Source organism: Meleagris gallopavo, chromosome 2 (genome assembly GCF_000146605.3).
Source record: "Meleagris gallopavo isolate NT-WF06-2002-E0010 breed Aviagen turkey brand Nicholas breeding stock chromosome 2, Turkey_5.1, whole genome shotgun sequence".
NCBI classification, from domain to species: domain Eukaryota; kingdom Metazoa; phylum Chordata; class Aves; order Galliformes; family Phasianidae; genus Meleagris; species Meleagris gallopavo.
Window position 1 is genome coordinate 52,998,785 of NC_015012.2, and position 27,282 is coordinate 53,026,066.

The 27,282-nt window shown below is 39.2% G+C and overlaps 1 protein-coding gene across 2 annotated transcripts in view; it reads left to right on the forward strand.

The window, feature by feature from the left end:
- The first annotated feature begins 5,206 nt into the window (after nucleotides 1-5,206).
- Nucleotides 5,207-27,282, forward strand: part of SYNJ2 (synaptojanin 2) — a 35,220-nt gene continuing 13,144 nt past the window's right edge. The window contains exons 1-15 of one of the 2 annotated variants that reach the window (XM_010707279.3): nucleotides 5,207-5,297; nucleotides 5,525-5,608; nucleotides 7,248-7,309; nucleotides 10,237-10,333; nucleotides 13,194-13,366; nucleotides 13,772-13,853; nucleotides 14,070-14,219; nucleotides 14,321-14,486; nucleotides 15,703-15,894; nucleotides 17,838-17,922; nucleotides 18,784-18,924; nucleotides 21,338-21,530; nucleotides 23,116-23,274; nucleotides 23,528-23,684; nucleotides 25,481-25,598. In XM_010707279.3, the coding sequence (XP_010705581.1) occupies nucleotides 5,241-5,297; nucleotides 5,525-5,608; nucleotides 7,248-7,309; nucleotides 10,237-10,333; nucleotides 13,194-13,366; nucleotides 13,772-13,853; nucleotides 14,070-14,219; nucleotides 14,321-14,486; nucleotides 15,703-15,894; nucleotides 17,838-17,922; nucleotides 18,784-18,924; nucleotides 21,338-21,530; nucleotides 23,116-23,274; nucleotides 23,528-23,684; nucleotides 25,481-25,598 (1,916 nt within the window). In that variant the 5' untranslated portion in view covers nucleotides 5,207-5,240. Of the gene's footprint in view, nucleotides 5,298-5,524; nucleotides 5,609-7,247; nucleotides 7,310-10,236; nucleotides 10,334-13,193; nucleotides 13,367-13,771; nucleotides 13,854-14,069; nucleotides 14,220-14,320; nucleotides 14,487-15,702; nucleotides 15,895-17,837; nucleotides 17,923-18,783; nucleotides 18,925-21,337; nucleotides 21,531-23,115; nucleotides 23,275-23,527; nucleotides 23,685-25,480; nucleotides 25,599-27,282 lie in introns of those variants that run through there. The other variant, XM_010707280.3, reaches the window with a different exon arrangement.

Here is a 27,282-nt window from a genome sequence, read left to right on the forward strand (position 1 = left end):
AAAAAAAACCAACAACAACAAAGAAACAAACCAAGAATCAACAAAAAGTCCTCTACCAGTAGGTCTTTTGGGTATTTGATAATTTGGCTTGCATCTTTATAAAGGAAAAAATGAGAAAATAGAATTGGCAAGCAAAAATAAAACACAAAAGAGAGAAAAATGAGGGCTTTTTTGAAATCTCTCTAATGTGTACTTCCAAATTTGCTGCTAGGGTTTTTTTTTTTTTAATATATTGGCATACCCTTTCTAATTGCAGAGTTGCAATTAATCCTCAAGTAAAGTTTTAAAATCAGTCAATTTTCCAGTGATAGTTTAAATGATACATTTTCACTTTGTTCATATCTGTTTGATAGGTACCTGCTGAGAGCAAAGTTTGCTTTGTTTGCTTTTCTCCTTCCTCATCACCCTTTCTACCTGGCCTAGCAATCTGCTGAAGCTGAGGCTGTATCACTATTCTTTTAATTCTTCTCTGCTGATAACATTGAGAAGAAAGCATGTTTTCCTCACTTAGTTTGTGTGCTCATCACTGCTTACATCTCAGCTTCTGCCCCAAATATTCTCCACAGATTGAAGGTAAACTCCTAATGTCTTAGTGTATAATTTAGGGGAACAACTCTGATTTACCAAAGATTAACAAATGGTTTCAATTGTTTTCCCTTTCATGGAACTGTTCAGAGAAGTGTCTAATATGGAAACCTTGACAAGGCATTAGAAGGAAATGCCATGAATTTGGATTGATGTTCCCTTTATTCCAGTTTAAGAAAAAATATTGGACACCGATGAAGAAAAATGATCCCTATTTCACAATATCTCCTGGGCATGTTGGATAGATCTCCAGGCTAGGAATGGATGCAATCATGTGGTTAATTTATTTTCTGGATACAGTCCTATTGTGGCCACAGGCAGGACAGAGAGGATTATTTTGGCAAGTATATTATTGCGTCCTGTTGGTCTGAGTTAAAAGGAGTCCTGGAGAGGTAGGTTTAGACCATCTGTTATCTGTGCTTTTTGTGAGTGGTGTGACAGAGATGGAGATCACAGAAAAAAGCCACATTGGTATCCATTTAATCATGAACTGTGTGTGAGTTTCTTGAGTATGTGATTAATTTTATCATTGGAAGTTGTGACTGGATAATTATTTCCTTCTAATGAAGCTGAGCAGGAGATAGAGTTTAGTGAATAAATTATTCACTAAGTGATAAATGGAAGAAGCATGCTGGGATTAGAACACCAGCTAGTTGAAGTAGGGCTTGTTTCTTGCTCAAAGCCAATAAGCAGTACCTGTACACCAACTTTTGCTGTGTACCAAGAGAGGTCCTTGGATTGGAGGGCCAAGGTCTGGCTGTATGCAACCGAAGAGAAAGCATGAGACTGTTGCCCTCTTGAGCTCTCAGCACTATCACCCTTGATCCCAGAGTTGGAGAAGGTAACCACAAAAGGAAACTAAGCAGGAGTCAAAATAAACACACGACAATTTCTGACACCAGATGTCAGAGGACAGGAGATGTATTTATTAACAAAGCAAAAAGGTTCTCCATGTAGTTTAAGTATCCAGTTGCTATTATGTTGTCTGATTGGAAACTTGAAAATATATCTCAGAATCCATTCAGCTAAATAGTTTGGATTGTTTTATGGGCCAGGCCTTTTGAGAATCAAGCAGTCATCCTTGAGTGTTTTGAAAATTTGATAGGAATGAATGTTCTCCTTGGGACAAGTAGTCAACTACAATGTTGTCGTTATGGAGGTAAGGCTCCTCAACAGGTTAGTTCTCTGAAGCCCGAAGACAAAGTCATCATAGCATTAGCAGCACATATCAACCCTAACAGCAAAGCATTATCCAAAACGTGGCTGATACTTGTTGCATGGTTAGAGGAACATGTGGTCTTTGTGGTCTTCTTGGATGTTTTTCTTGTCCATGAGTTAAACAGAGAACAGGTAAATTCTGGAAATAAACCACTGTTTAAAAAGGAACAGCCTTTTATCTTGTACTGGTCATCTTTTGTGCACTGCCTTAGAAGAAGAGAAATGGGTCTACTAGGGCACAGGTCAACCAAGTCAAAACCAGAATGACAAAGCAAGACAGATATGTGCTTGTAGAAAACATCACACTGTGGACAAAAAATGATCCAGACTTGAAAGAATATGAGAAAAGAAATTCTGTACCTATCCATTACTAAATGCTGGAATTGCATAAGCAGCAAAGTTAGAGTTTTTTGTTTGTAATTGTAATTTTAAGAATTTACAATTGTAATTTCACCAATGCTTACTTAAGTAAGGTTAAGTAATGTGTCTTATTGTAGTGTGTATAGGTGTTAAGATCACATTCATTTCTGATCTGGGAAGTCTTCTTAGTCTCTGTCTTTGAAGCTGCTCACTTAGGAGGTCTGCTGGTAGGAAGGTTCTTGCCACTGTTATCTTTAAGGTCAAGGGATGTGCATAGGAGAAGGGAATGTCAAGATCATGGGTCATAGTGGTGAATAATGAAGGGCAATGAATACTGCTGAAATTTAGAGAAGATTTACTTGGTTGTAATGCCTAGTAAATTTGTTACAGTCTGTTTAGGAAGGAATGACTGTCAGTAACTGGGAGTTACCCTCTCATTCATTAAAAAAAATATGAGGTCTTTTTCCAATTCACTGGCAGCTTTGAAGAAAATAATTTTAGATTCATCTGGGTCACGAGAATGAGCTGAGAGGATTGTGAAAAACCACAGAATTGCTCGAGAGAACAGAATGCCAAGCCCTGTAACTAAAAAGCAAAAAGAAACGTGCTAATGTGGAGAACTTTCTTGTGGGTGATCTGTACTGAAGAGGCCATGGTCCCAATTCAAAAACCTCATTTGAATTTCTGAAAGCTATGTGACAATGTGCATAAAAATACCAATTTGTTTAAAATGCCTTATCATCATAGGCGAGTTCAATATTTGTCCTCATCCTGACAAAGGATCATCACACCAGGCTATGGGCATCGTGTTTGATGACAGGAGTGATCCACAAATAGTTTTTTGAACATGTTTTTTTGTTTCAGTTCTCCAAATGACAGCTTAATAGAGCAGAAAATAGAGGAGGCAACAGTGAACAGAAAATGTAAATAATAATATAAGCAAACATCTGTTAACTCTTACAATACTGGTAAATGGAAATATGAGCAGAATAAAAATTCTGTCAGTGCAGAAAGGCGGAAATGCTTGGTCAGTATTTTTCTACTGTATTTGGCATAAAGAAGGAAGGTTGTACGCTCAGGGTCTATAAACTGTGGTGGAATACTTGCTATTTAAACTGTAGCTCAGGAAGATGTTAAACTGCAGCTATTAAAGTTAGAATTATTATTATTTCTCATCAGTGAGTCTAGAGAATTTGCAGCTGAGATGTTTTAAAAAGAGCTGACCAAAGAGATACTTGCAACTGTGAAGTTTTCTGTTATGGAAATAGGGATGCTCCAGAAGATTGCAGGAAAACGGGTCCTCTGCATTAAGTTGTTTGAGTAGCCAAATTGTACTTTATGTGAAGCTTTATCTGTAATCATTGTCACCAAATGTTAATGTTTTATTTCAGCTCATCTCATCACTGATTGTTCTTGTCAAATTTTGGAGTGATCCAGTCTTGACTTCTTTTTTTCATAGATTCAGGAATCCTTGGTTAGTATGAATCAGAATAATACCGAGTCTGTCAGTGAAGCAATACAAATTTACTTACTTTAGTCTGGATCCTCTGGGTTCTTGGTTGCGTGCAAAAAGATGATTGGGTGACTCTGACTCATCTTTGACAGCCTGACTCAGAAAATGAAGAGGAAGAAGGTGGGCCTGCTCACTCTTCCTGCAGTCCAACTGTGGGATTATTGTGGAGCTAGGAGCTGGACTCCTTTGAAGCTGGTTCTTTGTTTCTGTGATTTCTTCTGAGCACTGAATTGTAAAGAAAGGTACATAAATGTGTTGCTATGGTAATTAGTTCTTGCACTCAGTTATGGGCAACATTTAGAAAACTTCACTGGAAGTGCATGTTTTCTGAAGTTGAGGTAGACCTTGCAAAGAGCTTCAATCAGCAACATTCTAATATGAAGTACCTGCCCTTTCTTCCTGGAGTGGTACTAGGGTGAGATGCAACATGAAAGGGCACTTAATTTAGTGGTTTAAGACTAAAAGCATACCATTTTGCTGTGTGTCAGAGCTAGCTATCATTCAAACATGGACATTGCGTCCTTGGCTGCTTAAATCTTTCATCTTAGCGAAATAGGGATAATTTTGAGGGTACTACAAAAATATTGTAAAAGATACCTAAATAAAACTGATGACAAAATATGGAAATACCTGCCTCTCTGATGTATGCTTCTTTTCACACGTGGAACTAAAAACTGTGCATTGGTGGCAAGGTTGAGGTTCAGGTAAGGTGCTCCACCTGATTCCACCCAACTGGAACATCTAGTGGCAAATCCAAAAGCAAAAAGCCACATTAAAGTGGTACGGTAATTCATTTTCATGCTCTTTTCTATTTTGGGGGCTAGCAGCCAGCTGGCAGCAGTTGCGCTAAATGATACGATGCAGTTAGAGAAGCAGCTACCTGAGTGACCTGTGTGGATACCATTCCTCTGCAGGGCTGCAAAAGGCTCGTTGTGATGCATGAGATAACAGAGATGTGTATCATGTGTCACACGTGGAAAACAGCCAGGATTCCGCTGCTAAGTATAGGCTGGAGAGAGAGCTGGGTTTCACACAGTTGCTCTGTGGCCATACCCTGTCTGAAGATAGCACCTTCTGTGCTAAGTTAATGTATAATGTGAGCTTTGCCTCGAAGCTGGTGGAGGAGGAAGCTAACTGGGGAAATCAGTCTTTGTATTTCAAGTGAATCTGATTAGAAATCAGTTTGGTAGCGGTGATCATAACAAATACGCAGCAGGAGTTTGAGGTTCGGTCTGGGAATGCAATGGAGAGTTTGGAGCCTCTGGCTATAAACCCTCTTGAAGAGAAATAGATAACGCGCTGTTCACTTTGTCCTGGAATGGGAGTGGCAAAGTTGCTGGTTCCACTGAGATTTATTTGAACATTGACAAAGCATGACATGCAGTGAAATAAGAAATAGTAAATAAAGCATGGGATAAGCCTGTCCCACACCTGACATTACTCATCATCAGTCACAAGGAGCAATGACATTTTGCAGTTAAATTTTGTGAGAGAGACAGAGGGAGAGCATGTCCTGGTCTTCCTGAGTTTCCGCACCAGTAGATCAAATCCATCTTTGTCGTGGATGAAAGATTCCTTCTGCCTTACCAGTGGTACTGTTTTAAATTCTCTCTTATTTCTGGTGAGTAATGAATTGAATCTGCTGTGAGTACATGAAAGCAAATACGTTGTACTTTGTTCCACTGCCTGTGAGACCATGGAAAAGTGGCTGAGCAGTAAGGGGATACGGTGAGATACGCTGTTTACTTTTTTCACCCTTTGTGTTCAGGTCTCAAACACATTTGATGAAGGAGTCACAGATGGATAGCTCTAACTGGAGACCTCCTTCCATTTGTTTTATTTTTGCAGACAATTTACTTGGACGACGATGTCTCTTCCTTTGTGCAGATCAGAGGTTCTGTTCCACTGTTTTGGGAGCAACCGGGGCTTCAGGTAAACAAATAAATCGAAAAGCCTATCTTACTTCTCTTTCTACTTCTAAATATTTAGTTTTGTAATTTTTTCTTTTTATTGTGATACGGAGCTCATTCTATGAAAATGCTGAGCTATTTCTTTTTAGGTTTGCTTGATAGGAAATTGTATTTAGATAAAAGGGAAAACCAACCAAACAACGCAACAGGCAAACAGATACAGTCACTGAGGTTCAGCATTTTCACATGTTCATGTGCCTTGCTGGAAAGTTTTTGTAAGGGATTATGTCCTGATGTCCTAAGCTGAAGGTTGCAGCAATATCGTTATAACACTTTGTATTTATTTTGGAATAACCTTTCGTTCTGAGCTGTCTGGTTATCAGGGGCATTCTGATTATACTGACCTTCTGGATAAAACTGGAGTATCTAGGGATAACAGCAGCTCTGTAAGAGCACTTTACCTTCAACGTATAATGTTTAGCCTGTTTACTAGGTTTCAGTCAAACAGTAGCAATTATCTGACCTGACCTTCTGCAAGGCAAAGATGTAGGATTTCATTAGGAGATTAATGCGTGAAGCCTAGTAGGTTACATATGTGTTATAATTTATGTACTGTTAGAAGCTTGAGAAAGAATCATCCTACCATTCCTCTCAGAGCAGAGGGATAAGCAACTAGTCTGACTATGCACATTCATTCTAATGTGTTAGTGGAGAGATGTTACGTAATTTTTTTTTTTTTTTTAAGATTCTTTAATAATCATTTGATACATCTTTATCTCTAGATCTAGCACCTAAGTACCATTCAGAAGGAATTCACCTGTTGGTGAATACTCATTACTCTTATTCCTTGGACATGAATGTGCTGGCACTGGTGTTGGAAAGGCTTGCATAAATTAACATTATTAGGGAAATAACAGAAGGTGATGATGTACAGACAGCAATATATGATCTTATAAATAATTAGCAGTGTAGATTTATGGCACAGGATTTGATCCATCATATTTCATAGAATCATAGGATAGTTTGGGTTGGAAGGGACCCTTAAGATAATCTAGTTCCAACCCCTCTGCTATAGGGAGGGATCAGGTTGCCATCTAGACCAGGTTTCCCGAAACCCCATCCACTCTGGGCTTGAATGCTTCCACAACCTCTCCAGACAACCAGTTCCAGAGTCTCACCATCCTCACAGTAAAGAGTTTCTTCCTAGTATCTAGTCTAAATCTATCCTCTCCTAGTTTAAAGCCATTTCTCCTTGTCCTGTCACTACATGCCCTTATCAAAAGTCCCTCCCCAGTCCATGGAGCTAGCATAACTGCAGCCTTTTCTGAGGGATGAAGGGCAGGAAAAGTGCTGGACACACAGCATATTCATATGATGCAGTGTGGGATATCTGCTAGAGAAAATTGGCAAGGAGAAGCGATGATTTATTTGGTTACAAAAAGATATGTAGAAGATATCCCTTTGCTTAATAATAATCTTTTCATCTCTAATTGTGTGATAAAAGCTGTGGCTTTTGTTTTAAGGAAATTATGTGTGTGGGTGTGTGAAGACTGTTAGGGGTATCCGATGCTGTTAAAGAGATGCTTTTCTCTTAAGGAAAGAGGGAGACATCTAGTGATTTACAGATAATTTCTTTTTTTCTTTCCAATATTTTATTTTAGGTGGGTTCTTATCATCTAAGGCTTAACAGGGGTCTAGAAGCTAATGCTCCTGCTTTTGACAGGTAAGCTTCATTCAACTTCGGCAGTAACATAGCAGCCTGGCATTTATCTGAGATTCCACAACTTTATGCATTCCCAGTGAATCATTAGAGATGTAAAACACCCCTTCTATGAGGTTGCCAGTCCCCCAGGTGTTGCAGGATCATTGTGTGTTTACTTTATTCACTTATTCTCATGAATGTTCCTCTGTATTTATATTAGTAATTGAAATCATTTGGTCTCCTAGGTTGATTCTGGAAAAGCTGAGTGATATGCCAAAGAAAGGCCTGTGTATCCTCTTGTAACATTTAAATAAACCTGACTTTACAGTACCCATGTGTTCTTTACCTCTGTAACTCAGACAATTAAAAATTTAACACTGCTTCCTAACCATTCTGGATTTGCTTTTCTCAGTGTTGCACTGCTATACTAAAATAATAGCATCTTATTCTGTCACAGCTGGTATTGTATGGTGCTGTTGTGCTGATGCTCTTTTATGTTACTCAAAGGCTGGCTGGTAAACTTTTTTAAGCCATCAAGACTTAACATGGCATCTATAAATCATAAAAAAGTCTCTCTCAGCATGATTTCTGTGAATGTCTGAATGTGATGTCCCATGGACATCAGTGAAAACATTACATGAAGTATTTGGTTGGTAGGAAATTTTTAATTTGTTATGTGCCATATCATGTGATTCATTTCTGATTTGCTTTGGTTTTGGCAAATCAGATCTTATGTCCAAGCTAAAAGGTGGTTTTATGTAAAATATCTTAATTCCATGGCTTCATTTACTGTAACTGTTAGCAAACGTGATCTTAGGAACTGTTAATAGTTTTGCTCTACTGAAAAACCCCAAGCAGAACCTGGAATCTGAAGGGTCTATGTACCATAGCAGTCCCTGCTCCAAACGGACTTAGCCCAGGTTCTGAAAGCCTGTTAAGACTCCTAAATGCCACTGAATTCAGATGTGTTTGAGACTCATGGTCTTGCTGTCCTCTGGTGCCATGTTAATTTGCTTCACTACTTTTCCTGAGTCTTTGTCATAGAGTTCTGCATTCCATAGCAGAGAGAATTCATGTAAGAAAACTTTTTTAGCATCCTCCTATTCTGCACAACAAATTGGGAGTACCTCAGTAAGGAACTACTCTGTAACATCTTTTTGCTCAGGGAATCTGTTCTCTCTGATTGCAACTGGTGAAAATTAATCTCTTGTAAGAAACATGAACTTGCACTGTTCCTTCTTTTCCTTGTGCACAGAAAAGCTTCGAGGTTAGGTGAAGTTCAGGATCTCTCTTTTTGCAGAGCTGCTAAAGACAGCCTTTTGGAAATCATGAAATCATAGAATCACAGAATGGCCTGGATTGGAAGGGACCTCAAGGATCATGAATCTCCAACCCCCCCTGCCACAAGGCAGGGCCACCAACCTCCCCAGTTAATACTAGACCAGGTTGCCCAGGGCCCCATTCAGTCCATCTTGAACACCTCAAAGGATGGGACATCCACAACCTCTGTGGGCAGCCTGTGCCAGCAAATGGACAAAGAGCATACATGGAAGCAGGCGCTCGGACGTAACAACATGCTAGAGTTTCTGAGTGTGCTAGAGAGTTTAGCTTGTTAGATTTTCCAGTGTGATAGGTTAATGCTTTGAGAAGACACTGTGAGAAGCAAATGGTTATCTTGTTAGTGGATCTTTTTCTATCCCCTTTCTCTGACAAATTGTTGGGGAGCTCTTCTCATAGCAGGTGACTTGTGTTTCAGCAGTTTTGTTCTTTGAAAATAATGTTGCTGGAGAAGCAGGAGCTTGGTGCTGGAATCAGATGGGTGAAAATGTACGGAAAGAGTTGGTGTACAGAGAACTGGCTGCAGAATTGGAAGTACAAATAATGCCAGAAAGTATATCTAGTCATGTTTCTTGAAACATATGATGCTAAGTTTTTCATTTCTCCATTGCCACGGTTTTCTGTGTGGCTTAACTCTGGTTATAGATTTTAAAGATGCAATAAAATGAATATTTGACATTTTGATTTTTTGACACTTTGTCATTGCATGTTGCTTTGAAGCAAGTAACAGCGTTCCATTTGTGTGGTTATTTTTCCTGTCTATTTCTATTCAGCTTCCTCTTAAGTATTGTTGTGGTGGTGGTAGTACTTGATATAAGATGGCTAAAGTTCTAATTGTTTCTTCATAAGCCAGCACAGCTCTTGTAACACATGTATGCCAACTGGAAAAGAATGTATTAAGGGAGAATGGGTGCCTCTGTATCTGGCTAATGGCTCTTGACTTTAGATTCCCTAAATGTCAGGCTTTGAGAGGTTGGCAATATGTGCCAGATGAAATACCACTTTATATTTGTTCTGTTTATGTTTCTCATGAAGAGTCTGGACCAGGCTATTTTGCTATAAGGGCTTTTGGTCTTATCCAGTGTAGCAGTACTTATATTTACTAACCTTCCTGCTTAATTTTAAGTAAGCTGTGGGTTGCAGCAGCTCAGAGATGTTTGAACTCATCACCTATGATGTGTTCATGCCTCTCTGACTTTGGTCCTGGAATCCTATATCCCGTTGTTGCCACTGAATGTTGGCTCAGCAATGCTGGGCAATTCCTGCTGAAGCGTAGTATGTTTTCCTTCCTGATCATCTCTTCTGTGCAGCTTCTAGGCTGAGAGCCAAGAGATGGGAACACACTTTGGACAATACCAAAGCTAACAAAAGATCTGGGGCCTGCTTTTTATGTTCAGTACAAAATAATGTGTTCTTTAATTTCATACTTGCACAACTTGCACATCAATATTTGATTTCAAGGAAGCTGAGGACGATGTCTGTAGCTGCCATGGCTGAAGCATGTTAAATGGAAGTACCAGTGCTCTCTACTTCTGTGTTTTGGAAAAAAGGTAGTAGGCAGTATTACATGGTTTTGTTTTTATTTTTTGTTATGGTTACTTTTGCTGTAGGCATATGATGCTTCTGAAGGAGCAGTATGGAAAACAAGTGATTGTTAATTTGTTGGGAAGCAGAGGAGGAGAGGAGGTGCTCAACAGAGCTTTCAAGGTAAAAGACATGCATTTTGTTTTTATTTTGTTGTTAAACTACTGATTTCCTGAGCAGGAAGAAAATATATTTTATTTTCTTTCTGGGCAAGTACCTGATGAATACTAGATCTGAATATGTTCTTTTTTTTTTTTTTTTTTACTAGATATTACAAGGAATTATGCTTTATAGTCTCTGTGACTTGATTTTCAGGACTGTCTTCTTGCTTATTTCCTCGCACCTTTACTATTTTAAACCAGAATTTGAAAATAACAATGCCCTAATTGTTCTAAGAGTAGTTCATGTTGAATGCTGGTCAGCTTTGTCCATAGTATGTAGTCAACAGCGCAGTTACTATATTCTTCCATGTGCCTCATCAGGTTGTCAGAACTGCTTTTGGGCCAGTACCTTGCTCTAGCTTACTAAGAGGAAGATTTGATTGCTCTGATTATAGTGAGAAATAGCTGTTTATCACTAATTGTGATGGGAATTAACTGTCAGAGCACTAGATGACAATCTGGCTTATAGAGAGACGTTTTCCTTTTCCTTAAATATGTCCCTAGACACAGCTAATGCTTGAAAGCGTCTGGGTTTCCTTTTCAGGATGACTGACACTGGAAGTTTAAAAAGCTGCCCTGTCTTTTAGTCTGGAATGATATTTTCATGGCCAGATTTTTAAAACAAATGTGTACTTGAACCTGGAGATTGTCACTGAGTGGGATTTGTGGCAAGCATTAGCCTGGAGATTGATGGGAGCCTGCCTCCAAAGTGCTCATTACTTCAGAAATCAGACATAGACCCTTGGGAGTATGTATTACAAATAATTGTATGAAGAATGTTTTAAGTACACACCTATAGTGTTACATTTATTTATTACTACTGAATAATGATACAACAGTTCTGAGTTCAAATACTTACTCTGAAAGTAAGCACCTCTCTACTGGAAGGAGACAAAGAGCATTTTAATGGCGGTTTTTCTGTGCGATCATTTCTTCTTTCTCCAGAAGTGCTGGGAGAGATCAACTTCTCCAGTGCAAAATGACAAAGTGAAGGTCTTCCTTTATATAGAATATGATTACAGCAATTGCAACTGGAGTTAGTGAGACAGTGAGGAAGGTCAGGTCCTAGCTTCTGATTTCAGCTTTTTACTGAATTTCAGCTTGACACAGCTAGGCCTCTATAGCCTCTTGATTTTGCTCTCTTTACAATATTTGTTATAGTTCGTTTTGAAAATATGTTGGAATGTAATTGTAAGATAAGAAAACTTGAATGTTCAAATATAAAGATACAAACCTGACTTTTCTTGTAAATTTAGTTCTGATATTCTATCAAATACTTGCATTCCTGAAGATAGCATTCTGGTCAGTATCATACAATGAGAAATTAAATAAGAAATAGGACATCTCTAGAACAAAGACCTTGCATTCCAACTGAAAACAGCCACCTCTTAGTCTTTTCTTTACCTTTGTGTTTTAACAAATGAATCATAAGAAAGAATATGTAGTTAGATTTTAGTCCAACGATTTTAAAGGACTCAAATTAAAAATAAATTAAAGAATGGTCAGGAATGAGAGCTTTTCTCCTATTCTGATGTTAATTTGTTTCTCCATCTTCCCTCCTGTGCACGTACTTTTCTCCCAAAGGTTGCTGCAACCTTTACAGGTTTTCTCTGAGTTGGCTCAGAATATTCCTGTTGTAGTCACTGCCACTGCTACTGGTTTCCCTTGATCAGAATGTCTACACTACCGTTAGTTTGTGCAACTGGGGCAAACAAAAACTGTAAATCATGACTTTGCCTGTTATACAACCAAACAAAAAATCAGTACTTTTCCCAGTAATGCTGTTCCTCTCACAAACATCCTCTGTAACAGATATAATTATGTTTACAGCGAAGGCGGTACTGTAGTGTAGACAACGACTTACACCTCAGGTCTGTCACCAGCACCAATGGATCTGGTGCAAATACCAAGTGTTTTGACGTCTATAATAATGTAATGAAATATATTGCTTCTTCTCCTCCAAACACCATGCAACACCTCTAAATTTGTTTCTGGAGGGAAGATTTAATTACTAACTTGATACAGTTATATATAGGCTTCTAATGTAATATCAGGGTGGTTTTTTGTGTTCAGTTTGTATCACAAAGGGAATAAAGCATCCCTTTCCTGAGATGAGTATGTCCAAATACAAAGGGAATAGACAAAGGTTTACGTAATTAAAGTTAATAAAACAATTATCTCTGGCTTTGCCATGAAAAGCAGGATGTGTTACAGCTGTATCTATTATAGAGATGTTAATAAGATTTGTGGTGATTACGGAAATGTTTATGAGGAAATGGGAGATGAAATAATGAGGCTATTTTTGTTCCTTCTTTCACTTTTGTGGTTTGCCACAAAACTTTGTAGTATGTTTCCTGAGATATCATTTGTCTCTTACTTCCTCCTCAGCCACACTCCACCTAAAATTAGGGCCACATTTTCTCTTGGCATTTAAAGAATTGCAAAATACACTCATGCTTTGTTATGTTCATGTACCTTAAGCAGCTCTGGGCATCCTTCACGTCAGGGTCCTAACCCTGAATTTGCCCAAAGCATCACTGTTGTTGTGTAGGGCTGCCACCAGCCAGGGTGCAGACAGGAGCAGTGCTGAGGTATGCTTTGCAGGCATAGTTTGAGATTTGCTGCAGGAAAATTGGGATATAGCAATCCAGTTCAGTTTTGAAAAGAAAAACTTTCATTGCTGTTTTTACATCTGGCATTTCAAACTTCCATGTGAACTTCTCAAAATTAAAACCTTGATTTACAAACAATGAAAAGCATGCTGGTATCAATCTTATGCTGTGACTTGAACAGGACTTTTTTTCCTTTCAATTTCTAAACAGAAACTGCTATGGGCCTCTTCCCATGCAGCAGACACTCCGATGATAAACTTTGACTACCACCAATTTGCAAAAGGTGGGAAAACTGAAAAACTGGAAAATTTACTGAGACCTCAACTGAAATTGCACTGGGAAGACTTCGGCGTCTTTGCAAAGGGCGAGAATGTAAGTCCACGGTGAGTGTCCCTGCCCCCACGCCCCAGTATAGCCAGGCACCAGCCTTCCTGTCATTCCCAGGTTCATCTCTGTGTTTGAACCATGGACATATGTGACCATCTGGAAATACAGATTTGAAACAAAGTATGTAGTCATGGCACTAAATAGATCATTTGGTTTAACTACATCTCCGTGGTTTAGAATTTGGAAAATTACCAATGCATGGATTTGCAAGCACTGTGTTGCAGACATAGGTAATTAGATATGTAATGGAATACAGTGTGCACAGTATGCTTGCACTGTCAAAATGTGGGTGGGAATATTCAAGCTGAACATTTGACGGTCTTGTTCAATCAACCCATGATTAGATGTTATTTTTAAAATATGCTTTTCTTCCTCCCTCCTCTTGTGTTAAATTACCAAAGCCTGCAGACAGGTACTTTTCGAATGAATTGTTTGGACTGCCTGGATCGTACTAACAGCGTACAGTCCTTCATTGCACTGGAGGTAAGTTTATCAGAGGACCTTTCACAGGTGTCCATACTGCATACGTTGTCACACAGGAAAGAAAAGGGATATAAGCCTCACCGAGTCTTTCTTGCTGGCTCTGTGTTATAGAATGGTGCTGGCTGCAATAATTAAATTGAGAAGAAAAGGCAAAATATATTCAAGAAAAGTGATTTTACTTCACTTTTTTTTTTTTCCTTTCTCCTCCAAACCCAGATCCTGCTTACACAATTGGAGATCCTTGGGTTGAATTCTAGATCTATAGTTGAGCGCTTTGTGGAATCATACAAAGCAATGTGGACTCTCAATGGTCACAATCTGAGCAAAGTGTTTACTGGCAGCCGTGCCCTTGAAGGAAAGCACAAGGTAAAGAAAAGCAGCAAAGTTGTTTACTCAGAAGTGACTGCAAAGAAAGGTATCTGATTTATCTCATTGCCTCTTGTGCTGATGATCTTGGTCTGATGTAGGTTGGGAAGCTCAAGGATGGAGCCCGCTCTGTCTCTCGTACCATTCAGTCAAATTTTTTTGATGCAGTAAAGCAGGAAGCCATCAAGCTGCTTCTCATGGGTGACTTCTTCAGTGAGGAATATGCAGACAAGGGCAAGATGCTCATGGATCACACTGCACTGCTGGGTAAGGCCAGCATAAACCCTTTTTCTTTTCTGTCTGGCTTTGACTGTCAGATATAAGCAATTGCATCATTCTATAAATAAACTACTCTTGTGTTGTTTAAAACACTTTTTTTTCAAGTTACTGTTGCAGAATCCTGTAAATTTTAATTCTCACTTTTTTTTTTTTGGACTTCCAGCGTGTTTATCTGCTGTTTGATTATCTTCTCTGATGAAGGAGATGGACTGAAGGGGGAAGATTTTTAGGTCACTTTGACCTGGGGAAGTCTCTTGAGTTCAACATTTTTATCTCCTTATTTTAAGTCTGCAGTTTGCGTGTGCTCTTAGCCATTTGGATCTTAAAGGCACATTTATGCTGGTTCATTGTCTGCTTTACTCCAGGGCTCTGATAGTCCGTAACATATACATAGCTGTTTGCACCCATCTAGAATCAACCAGCCCAGCTCTCTCTGAGAAGAAACTCATGTGCAGAATGCAGGATAGCCTGTTCCCACAAGAGTATTATGTTGCCAGTTTGCTCCAGAGAACTGCTGGATTTTAACAGGGGAGACATGAGCCATTCAGCTCCGTTTCAGTCCTGAGGCTGTCCCCGTTGTGGACTACAAGGACAGTATAGATACTTTCTCTATGCCTGCCTGCTGCTGCTTATCGAGTAGTTGAAGATTAAGGTTATTACAGCTACTCACATGAAAAAATGCACTCTTAATTGTCTATACTCATCAAAAATAATGAAGGTAGCAGTTTCCTCTAAGGACTTCTGACTAGGCTAGAGAGCTGTGACAGTGCTAGTTTTGAAGGTACGATGTGCTACTTTCTATCTTTCCCTCATCTAAATTTGGTAGCACTTGGATTTAAGTCATAATTTGTGGCGTACTCAGTGTCTGCAGGCAAAACTGAAAAGATTAAGGGAGGAGAAAAGAATTTGTTCAGTTGTTACTTGAAGAAATTCTAGAAAATATATGCTGGAAGTGATTGACTGACTTCTACAGGCACAGCTGCTTTTGTAAGATGGTTGGAGTCTGGAAGAGAAATTGATAGCATCAGCCTTACAGTTATTGCCATTGCTACTGGAGTTATTCTTTAGCTTTTGCATTTTTGCTGCTAGGGTGCTGTCATTATTTCATAGTAACTAACATGTCACTGCTCTCTGGATCCTTTCTCTGCTTTTATTGCACATTTTTGTTTTACATGCTCTCTTTCTCTCTCTACTCTTCCATCAGTAACTCCAAGTATTCTGAAGGCCATGTCAGAGCGTCAGTTTGAATTCACAAGCTTCAAGCGTGTTCGTGTTGCCATGGGGACCTGGAATGTGAATGGAGGGAAGCAGTTTCGAAGCAACATCCTTGGTACCAGCGAGCTGACAGACTGGCTGCTAGATTCTCCAAAGCTCTCTGGAGTTTCTGAATTTCAGGGTAAGGCTTCAGAATCAGAAAATGCATTTGATGTTGCAATAGGTATTGTATTTTTAGGATCTGCAAGTCAGAACACCAGTTTTGACCAGCAGTTCCTTTCAGAGTCAAGGCATCATCCTGAAGGGCATTTTTTGGAAACCCAAAGGATGTACTCAGACCAATATAGCTCTGTACAGCCTATTCTGCATCACATATTTTCTTTTGTTCCTCAGTTTCCCCATTCTTCGTTCTTTATTTTGGGTGGAAGCTTTATGCTTAGGTGCCCCTGGAATGTCCCCTTGTTCTTCATCTTGCCTTTCCTTAGAAGTATAGAAAATTCTTGCGTTTCTGGCTTGCTTAAGTTAACCACTGAATTCCATATGAACAAAGTCAGTTACTGTACTGTATTTCCAGATTTTATTAAGAAAAATGAAAAATGAATGTTCTGTCATTTGAAAAATGACTGTTCCCGAAGATATGGCAAAGTCTGTGCTTTTGTTGTTACAGTGGAACATATAACCTTCTGCTGGCATCACAGGGATATTTATGTTCCTGCCCTTCAAGCTCAGGAATTAATTCCTCAGATCCCTGGCTACTTACATAAGCTGTCCTGTTAGAACCTGTCCTGGTTTCAGAGGCAGAATTCTTACTTCTTGAGTGTATGGATTTGCAATTCAGTGCAGACAACTATATTCTGAACAGCTTGGGTGGGTGCTTGGTCCAGTCTTGTTCAGAAGCAGTTTATCTGTACTGGCATATGGCTGTGCCCATGATATTAAAATTTGATGAGAGCCTGTTATTCGCTGTCTCTGCTGTCCCTTGTTCCCCTGAGTGAGCTGGAGGAGCAGGACTAATTGGTATTGGCAGTCAGAATATGGAATGTCTAAGTAGCTTCTGAAATGGAGCTGAGTTATGTTAATGTGCAGAGCTCGGGTATGACCACCAAAAGGTCTCTGTACATGGAAATGTCAATACAGTGCCAGCATAAGTAATTATGTGTTCAAAATTATGAATGGGAAATAAGTAGTTAACGTGACAGTGCCTGTCATGTTAAGCCAAAAAAAGAAAGGGTAAGTATCTTGTTCTAGTTTAATGCTTATGTCTACTGAGAGTAAAGCTATATTTTACTTCTCTTTATGTTCTTATTTTCTGAGGCAGAAAATAAGACTTCTGACTTAGATTCCCTTTCTACTATTTAGGTCTTCATGCTCATTTAAGTTACTGGTATCTTGGGTCTGTGACAGTTTAAACAATAAACAGAACTGACAAAGAAAAAAAAAAAATTAACCCTTTAAATAATGGGCAGACCTGAAGGGTCAACAGAAGTAGTTCATACTATCATAGAAGAGGATTTGGTCCTTAGTGTTTTACACAAATGTGTATTCACACATTTGAATCAGGGAAGACAGAGTTGCTGTGCTCCTGAGTGACCTAATCTATGAAGATAAGGACTTTAAAGTTTCCATAAAGTTCCATTTCTCTAAATACATTGAGAGGGAGGGGATAGTATATAGGGACTTTGTATAGACAGTAAGATCAGATGGACTTGGTGTAAAAAATAAAAATAAAAGGAAATGGATAGACAAGTTGGGCAAAAAGTGGGTGGAAAAAATGGCAAGTAGTGAAGTGCTGTGTCCTTACTATGTTCGGGGTGAGGGAGGGAGAATACTGAATACTTTTTCATCTTAATACTGCTACAGTATAGTGCTTATAGTGATTGTTCTGAACTCTTTCTGTGAGAGTGTTGGAGACCAACTGGTGGGAGAAAGACAGGAAAAAAGCTGGGAGGAACTGCAGGGGTTGTTTTGTGAGATTAGATTAAAGAAGTAATGATTATGTATAAGCTTGGCAGGGAATGCACAGGATAGAGCTACAGGAATGATCTCTGACACAAATTAGAACACAAGTCATTAGAAGAAACAATAAGGTAATTCTTGTATGACTTTTTCCCTTTCTGACAACAGATGATGAAAACTGCCCTCCTGACATATTTGCAGTGGGATTTGAAGAGATGGTTGAATTAAGTGCTGGGAACATTGTAAATGCCAGGTAAATTGGATTTATTTTGTTTTGTTTTAAAGCCCAGTATTCCCCAAAAAGAATGAGTCAAACAAAAGCCCCCAGAGTTGTGCCTTGTGTCAAGTATGTAGAATACTTCCTTCCAAGTCTGTTGCATGTAATTATAGCTGGAAACATGTTTGCTGTTAACATATACTGCTGAAAGTGCTCTTTATTCTTAAGCTTCTGTGCATTAGAAAACACTATATTTTCTATGTCTTTGTGTTGGCAGAGAAGGATTCTGATGGATGACATTGTTTAACACTCGTCCTTAAATTCCTGTATGGTGTTGGAAAAACATGCTCAGTGACTTTTTTTTTGTCTTTTTTGGGTTACAAGTTACAGCAGTGTTCGGCATAACTGCTGAGCTGATGGTGTACCCACATGATTCAGTTGACTTTGTAGATAAGGCTAGATTTACAAAACTGAAGCTATATACACCCACTCACAAGGCTTCATCTAAGAACAGTCAGTAGCTAACTCCTCTGAAGGGAGCCAGGAGGTCTCTTTATTGAGTATAAGAAATCTTATAAGTCAAAAGATTTGACATAGATTTTTGGTTTTATAGTTATGATTACTACAGCATAGATCATTCTTAGTATAGCTGACAAAATGCACCTCATGTCCCAAAGTGGCATAACTATTTCTGCTTGTGTCTTGGCTTGCTGACCCTGCTTGCTCTGTGCTGGCTCACAATCCCTGCCATGTATCCTAGATTACTTCTAGTTCTGGAATCAGCATGTGTAGAGCCTAATAGATTGTTTATAAACCTAAGGCACAGTTAATCTTCTCGTTTTATTGATTGTGTGTGGTTTCTTGTGATTCCATTAAATGATTTTATGTTTATTCCAGTACAACAAATAGAAAGATGTGGGGAGAACAGCTTCAAAAGGCTATTTCCAGGACTCATCGCTACATTCAGCTGACATCAGCACAGCTTGTTGGTGTTTGTCTTTTCATCTTTGTTCGACCCTATCATGTCCCCTTCATCAGGTAAAAATAAAACAAAACCCAAGTCATTATAGTCTACATTTTCAGTGGTGCCTGCTGCTGGAGTTTGACCAGAGAGAGTGGGAGTGATTTTTAAACTTGGTGGAAATTGTGCAAACCTGAATTCCTGTGTAGGAGAGACATGTCTCCAGGCAGCAGTAGTTTGGAGTCTCTCCTCTTGAGAAGCCAAAGATCCGGCCCAATATATCTTCTTCCAGTCAGCAAGGAGTCCAGGCGTGCTCTAGGTGGGCACTCATGGTGTAGCACCTTTTTTGGGAAATGAATGACCTGACTCAGAATGTCCAAGAGTATTCTGAGCATAAAGTGAAGGCAAGTGCCTGCCTCTGCCTGAAGGACAGGTTTTACTTTCTAGCCCTATCCTTATTAGTTCTGTGCAGAACACAGTTCCAGACTTGAAAAGAATTGTAGAAAAGTTGGGAAGAGGTGTTAGAGGGAGAGAGATAATTTTTCTCACTGATATTTGAGTGCCCATTAAGTATTTTTGTCTATGAGATGTCACAAGAAAGAGAAGTATGTGCCTAGTTAGGAGAGCCCAGAGCTATGCGTCTTCAGCTTACTAGCACGGATGTCCCTGGTGCCCAAACAAACCCTTCTTGCCCCTAGAAAATTCTCATTTTTATTAAAAAAGGCAAGAGTATCAAGCAGCAGGGTTTAGTGCATTAAATTGCTTTTGCCCTGGGCAAGAATTGTACAAGCTAAGTGTGAATTGGTAGGAAATGAGTAGTTAGCTGAATCTATCCTTGGGCATCTTCTTGTCCTAAAGTCTAGAGCGACTGTCAAACTGCTAGGAATTGGATATGAGCCTCTGAAACTGGGAGAAAAAGGGAAGGGTTTGTTTGTAGTGACTGAGTTCATTATCTAATGCTGATATATTGCTGCATGCTAGCTGTGCATAATCAAATCTAACCTATGTGCTTATGTAGCTTTTCCCATGCCCTATAAAAGGAAAGCAAAAATGATTAGAAGTGCAAAAAAGCTTCTGTACTTACAGAGGTTGAAGAGATTAAGACAGAAATCAGAGAATAGAGAAATAAAATGAATGGCAGAAGCTTATGGAGTACTGAAAAAGGAATGAAAAAATACAAGCATATACAATGGCTTATCTCAACCTTTGCCATGAATAGAAGTCAGATAAATACCAGTCAGCAATTGGATACACAGGAAGTAGAAAGGGAGAAGTACTTCACTTCACAGAAGTACTACTCAGAGAAAAGACTGAACGCTTGCTTCTTTCTGAGCACTCAAAATCCAACTTCTCACAGCAAACAGTGATGGTCCTCTTTTTGTCTCCCTGAGGGTGTCTTTTCTGGTAGCTTTCTGCGATCAGGAAAAGAGGCCAACAAAGAGGAAAAAAGATAGGAGGGCAGAAAAGATGGGGAAGAAATTGAAAAAGATAGATGAAAACAAAGAGAAAAACAGGGAGAACCTGTAATGTCTTTCTTCATTCAGGTTACCAGTGCCTGGCAGGAAGCCAAATAGGACTTAGTGTTTTCCCCCTGCCCCTTACTTAAAGCCAGTAATATTCTTGTCTAGAACTACCTGGCTTCTGTCTGGAAATTTTCTCAATGGGAAGGACGTACATGGTGCTGGAGTTGATTACAACCATGATGTCATCATTTGCTTATCTGATCAGACAGGCATGGTTTATTCTTGGAATAGACTGGCAATCTGAGAGGAATTTTCCTGCAGGCAGGTCTGCTTTGCCAAGCAATTCATCTTTCTTTAGGAAAATGCATTAAGTCTATGCTAGTCGCAACATTGAAATATTACATAATCAAATATGTGAGGATCTAAGTAATTTGTCATTAAAGCATAACTTATTTTAAGAGTTAGATCTAAACAGTTGTGTCCAATGATTACTGCATCTGATTTAACAAGTTATGGGTTATGGTCTGTTGCTTTTTAATGGACTGAAAAATGTGGCACTGACCGTAAAGTTGTGTTTCAGTGGATAGTAACACCAGCTGAATTATTAGCTGTCTGAAAAACAGATTCTCATGTAGTCAAAAGAATAAAAGGGAATGCAATGGTAATCTAGTTAATGTCTTTAGGATCGTGATAGAGATAAACTTGAAATGTACATCCTGCTGAAGTTCCCACTATTTCAGAAATAATCTCTTGCTATATTGCTTGCAAGGAAAAGGAGAGGGAGAAAATTAATTTTAAATAGTTTTACTTCTATAGTAACTTATAAGAAACAAAAGTACGTGAACATCATCAAGAAGGGTCACAGTGTGAAAGATGTGCCTAATGGCAGCAGACTTTCTGTTCAGGCCTCAGTTTGCAGAGGAAAGAAAGGAGGCATGGCACTGTAAACAGATTTTTCCTTTGTGTTGCAAAGTTAATTGAATGCTTGTCCCTGTGGCACTTTATTTATTTATTTATTTTCATACAGGGATGTGGCAATAGACACTGTGAAGACAGGAATGGGAGGAAAGACTGGAAATAAAGGGGCAGTGAGCATCCGTTTCCAGTTCTACAGTACCAGTTTCTGCTTCATATGCAGTCACTTAACTGCTGGGCAGACTCAGGTGAAGGAGAGGAATGAAGACTATAAAGAAATAACACAGAAACTCAGCTTCCCAATGGTAAGAATAGGTGTACATGTGCTGAAAACGTGGGAGGTAAAGACTGTGTCTTTACGTTGTCTCTCTTTGTGTTCTTTATCACCCAATATGGCACTTGCTTTGCAGCAGTTCGACAGTTTTCAAAAATACAGTAGTTGCAGCACTCAAAAAGTCCTGGCCTTTGAGCAATTTTCAAGCTGATCTTTCAGGACGGTGTGACTTAACTGACAAATCTGTGAGACCTCGGGTATGATGTCTAGGTGACTGGTGTTGCTTTCAGAGATGTAGCTCTTGCTGGCATTAGATAGCAGGGATTCCTCAAAGACCATCCTTGCCATTCGGCACATCAGTGTCTTATCTGCTCCTGATAGGTACAATGTATCAGTTCTTGGTGTCTGATAAGGTACATTCTGTTTCCCTCATTGTGTCCTCTTGAGTGTGTCACTGTTCAGGTAGTGCTGTTTTTTTTCAGACGTTGGCAAGTAGGCACTATTTATTAGTCCATATGAATAATTTTTCCCCTGAAGGGTGTAAAATCAATCACTGTAGTGTTTTATTTCACATGTATTCTCCTCAGGCCAATGAGTAACCCATGGGATATGGTAGTAGTGCCTCGTTGCTTCCCTTAATGTTGGTTCCCTAAATTTTTTACAGTGTTTCCTCAGACCTCTCGGGAGAGGTCCTAAAGCAGAGAGGGAATGGACCAGTCTGTGTATTCTGTTTAGTCAGCGGGCAATGGCATTTAGGTTGCAAAGCATAAAATTTTAACTCCCTATGGTTTGCAAGGTTTAGAGGCTTGGCACATGCAGCATATTAATTGTGTTTTATGTAAGAAATAGTATTGACAGTCTGGAAATCCTGCATAGGATATCTGTTCTATATGGCCGTAAAGTTGTGCTTGTGGTTCGTTTTTCTTTGTAATATTTCATTAGCTATTTTATGTTCTCTGCACTTGAAGTAATTGAATGTACCTTGTGTGTAAAATGCATATAAAGAGTGCCCTCTAGTGCTATGACAGCTACAGCTGTTTTAGAGGCATTCAGAGAATTTTGGCAGCTTATGGCTTGACTAAAGGAAAATGACTGCATAGAATATAGGATGTTAAGCGTAGGACTGGAGTGAATTTCTAGTGATGGTTTATTTCAGTACATTTAGAAAACTATGGCACTGTGCACCTAAGGTCAAATTTGGAGCTCATTCTTAATCAAGACCTTTGTTGCTGTGAATGTGTTTTGGTAGTGCGGTATGTCTTGTGCTTTACTTAAAATGAGTAAATATACATATGTGAAATGTGTTAGGAAAACAAACCAATTTTCTTTTATATTCATACATTCAGCCAAATTGTGAATTTAAAACTGGAGTTCCCAGCTTAGGCATACCTTCAGAAAACGGAAAAAACCTGATACTCTTGTTTACAAAATTCAGCTCAGTGGGGCACAAAAGACAGTGAAGGAAGTATTCCTTTTTGAAATGGATTTTAATAAGTGGGATATGGGAAGTACATGATCTGGTATTTAGTAATTGAGAGACTCCGTTGTGTATTTCAGTGCACTTAGAAGTTCTTTTCCTAAGTGTGATTTATTGCTAACTGTATTCTCTAAACTAGGGACGGAATGTGTTCTCTCATGACTATGTCTTCTGGTGTGGTGATTTTAACTATCGCCTTGATCTAACATATGAGGAAGTCTTTTATTTTCTCAAACGTCAAGATTGGAAAACGCTGATGGAATTTGATCAACTACAACAGCAAAAATCCAGTGGAAAAGTAAGGCAGCGTGTCTTATTTGTTTATGCTTTAAAGTTGTTGTTTTCTTGAATGCCAGTGTATTGGCTTGTTCTAATTCTTTGAGAGAGGGAAACATTCTTCTCAGACATTTATTTGTAGTACATGAACGTAGTAATCTGTTTAAAAATCAGGATGTTCTTTATTCCAAAAAAGTTGGTAGAGCTTTTTGAGTTATAGAAGAGCACCTACCTCATCTATAACTCAATCAAAGAGATGGTACTTCTTTCCCTAGATTTTTAAAGACTTCCACGAAGGGACTATTAATTTTGGACCAACATATAAATATGATGTTGGGTCGGAGGCTTACGATACAAGTGACAAGTGCAGAACCCCGGCTTGGACTGACCGAGTTCTTTGGTGGAGAAAGAAATTACCTTTTGAAAAAACAGGTGTGTAGGCTTTTTTCTCTTCCTTTATTTGAAAATGTTGAATTTCATTTTGATCCAGAACCCACATAAGGAAAGGGAGTTTAGGAATTTTGGGCTGCAAGAGCTGGATGTGTCACATAGACATAGTCAAATTGCAAGGTCTTTGCTAAAGCAGATGTATTTCAGCTTCATTGGAATAACTCACAGAGACAGCCCTTAATTCTTGAGTGGGTGAACAAAAGCTTCATGCTACAGATTGAAAATGTGCTTGGAGCTAGCTGAGGAACTGACAGCAACCCACCTGTGATAATCTAGAAGTTATTCTCTTGCTTTTCAGCAGAATCATTACTCCACATAGAGTTCCCATGTTGATAAAGAATAGATTTGTTGTTTGTCTTGTTCTCAGTAGTTGTGTAAGCACTTTTCTGTATCTTCTTGTGCCTTAGTAACTCCTAGGAATGTTTCTGCCAGTTTCTTGAGTCTGAGGAGATTTCGTTAATTAGTACTTATAAAGTACTTGGAAGATAAGGTGTGGCCAGTACAGTAGATATCCGTACAGAATTTTGATTTGTTTTTCAGAGAATACAGTAGCAAAATGAAAAAAAAATTTCTTTGTATTTCCAGTGACAATTTTTATAGCTGTCCTCTCAGTCTGCAGGCATATTTGTGTTCAGGTGTTCATAAAATCTGCAAAACTTCACATCAAAAACATAATGCCAGGGAACTTCTGCTTGGAATCCAAGAATCCAAGTCATACCATGAGTTCTTCTAAGTGTGAAAACTACAAAGCAAAGCTACAGCAATCAGTGAATACATGTTGATGTGATACAGATTTATTCACGGTTACTTAGGGAAAGAAAAAGTAAAATGAAGAGCCTAAACCATTTATAGAGGTGTAATCTGGGAAAGGAAAACTGTAGTAGACACAGTAATGAAGTTAGAATAGTGAGCATCCCTCTTGGGCTGACTGTTCTTCATTTCAGAAGAAAGAAAACCCTTCAGCATTTTCAAAGCATGTTCTTTATTTTGTATGGTAAGACTAATGCCTGGAAGGACTTGAGCCAATGGATCCCATGTTCTATGTGTACTACATCTAGCATGTCTGCAAGAGCCCACACCATGTAGGAGTGGTTCCCTGCGGCTCCTTGCTTTAGAGCTTGTAGATAGGCTCCTGCATGTGGGCTAGCTCATGTGGGTATTTTGCTATCTGTTCATGCAATTTCCCAGCCCTGCAAAGCTTTTCTAATCAGTCTGTCACCATAGCTCCCATAGATCTTTTCCTTTTCTACTGGAGGCAAACTCACTCTTCTGCCTCTCAGCTCTAATCCTGTTTCCTTGCTTTTTCTTTTTTGCTTTTTTTTTTCTTTCATTTCCAGCTCTATAGGCAAGAAATAGTTATCCATTAGCCCAAAAGTGACCTAAAAACTTTACTGTTACCAACAATGATGTAAAACCCCACTCTAGCATAGTGTCCGGAGTGCTTTCTGTTGCTTTAATGCATTATAACATAAGTATTTGAAGGTTGCTCTCTCCTTTCTCTTCTCTCTGTGTGTACTGTTCAGGTATGCAGTGTATTTCACAAATACTGCATCTTTCCATGCTCAGAAGGGGAGTAGGGAGAAAAATACTAATATGACCCTTGATCAACACAGATTGTGCAAGTGATTGATTGAGTGACATTCAGGTTGCCATTTTGCTGGTAACAACATTACACATCTCACTGCTAAGATCTGTGAAGGACATCCTAATAAACTATCTCTTCACTGTTAGTAAAAACAGCTGTAAGTGAGTTTCAAATGATGTTTTGTGCTGCACAGCTGGAGAGATTAATCTTCTAGACAGTGATCTGAGTGCAGAAACTAAAGTCAGACACACCTGGACCCCTGGAGCCTTGATGTACTACGGGAGAGCTGAGCTACAGGCATCTGACCACAGGTAAAGTCCTAAGCAAATAATCAGAAGTTCTGGAAGGCTAGAATGTGTCATACTGAATGGTACCTTAAGAGCATAGAATTGAGTCTGATTGTAGCAGACACCACACACATAATTTCTGTTCCCTAATCTGGAGAGTTTTTTGTTGTTCTTTGTTTGGTGGTTTGTTATATTTATTTTTTTTCTCCTCGTGGTGGGATGTTTACCATGGTGGAAAGTATCACTGGTCCTGTGTGGGACAGTGTGGCCTGGAGAGGCGTAAGCTGTGTCTATAGGGCCACGTGTGATCTCTTCAAAGAAAAAGTGTTAAACTTTTGGGCTGCCCTTATAAATGGAGATTGGAGATGGATGTGAAAACAAAGAACAGTGCCTCTGGCTGTCCCTGTTCATTGCAAGGGAGCTGGACTAGCTGACCTTTAAAGGTCCCTTCCAACTCTAAGGATTCTTTGATTCTGTGATTCTGTATCATTAACTTCTCTTTGAGGATATAAATGACCTTTCTTCCTAGAACTTTTACTACTCCACTTCTCTGAAACAAATTCTGTAATAAATACACCTTGGAAATGCCCTTGTACTCATATCTTTGTCACACTCATTCAGGCCCTCTGGAAGCAGTACAATATTGCTCCTCATTGCAGTACTCAGTGATCCATGGCAGCTGTCTCTGTGCTTCTCATGGTGTTCTCACATGTGAGGACTGTACTATATCCCTCCAGCAATGAGAGAACACACCTCATGCAATCAAGTTCTCTGTGTCAGGGCTTTGATACTGCAGTGTTCCACAAAGCAGTGGAACTTCTGCACTCATTTTACAGGACCCTGAGGATGCAATCTGTGAAACATGGCTCTTGTACATTGGTTTTCTATTTCAGTGGGCTGAACTGTAAAAAAAATTACAGTCAGCAGCTTTGCTTTCCCAAGGTTTGTGCTAGAAAAAAGGCTTGGCTGTATCATTGTGACATATGGTAATGCATAACGATTCACAGTGCTAATAGAAATAGCTATCATTTCCTCTGCATTATTTTCCTCTCTTTTTCCTTTTTAGCTTGGCTCTCCTATTCGTACATTCTGGTAATGCATATTCTCTTGCAAGTAGGAAATAGTAATTCTGAAAGTTAGAAGCAGCCTTTCCAGTTACTACTCTGTGTGTATATGCGGGTGGAATTCTGAGAATGTAGATGGCATTCATGGAGATGAGACAAGCTTTACTCTTTCAGACATCTTTCCCAGTTGTGTTTAGATTTAACACACAAAGAGGTAATAAGCAAGAAACTGCTGAAGAACCAAGTTTGTTGTTTTGACTAATTGCATTGCTATGTAGCAAACACATGTCAGTATGCCAAAATGTAAAAGATGTTAAGGCCCTCATAAGCCAAAAGAGGGCAACAAAGCTGGTGACGGGCAGGAAGGCACCTGCTGTGAGGAGAGATTGAGAACAAAGACCTGGGCTGTCCAGTCTGGAGAAGAGGCAGCCAAGAAGTGAACTCTTGTCCTGTACTCCCTGAGTAGGCAAAGCACAGAGAGAGGTGCTGAGCTCTGTTGCCTGGTCATGATGGAACAGCACAGTGCTGCACCATGGGAGGCTCAGGCTGGATATTAGGAAACATTCTTTTACCATGAGAATGGTGAAACACTGGAATGGGCTTCCTAGGGAGTGCTCAAGGCAATGCTCTTTATAATATGCTTT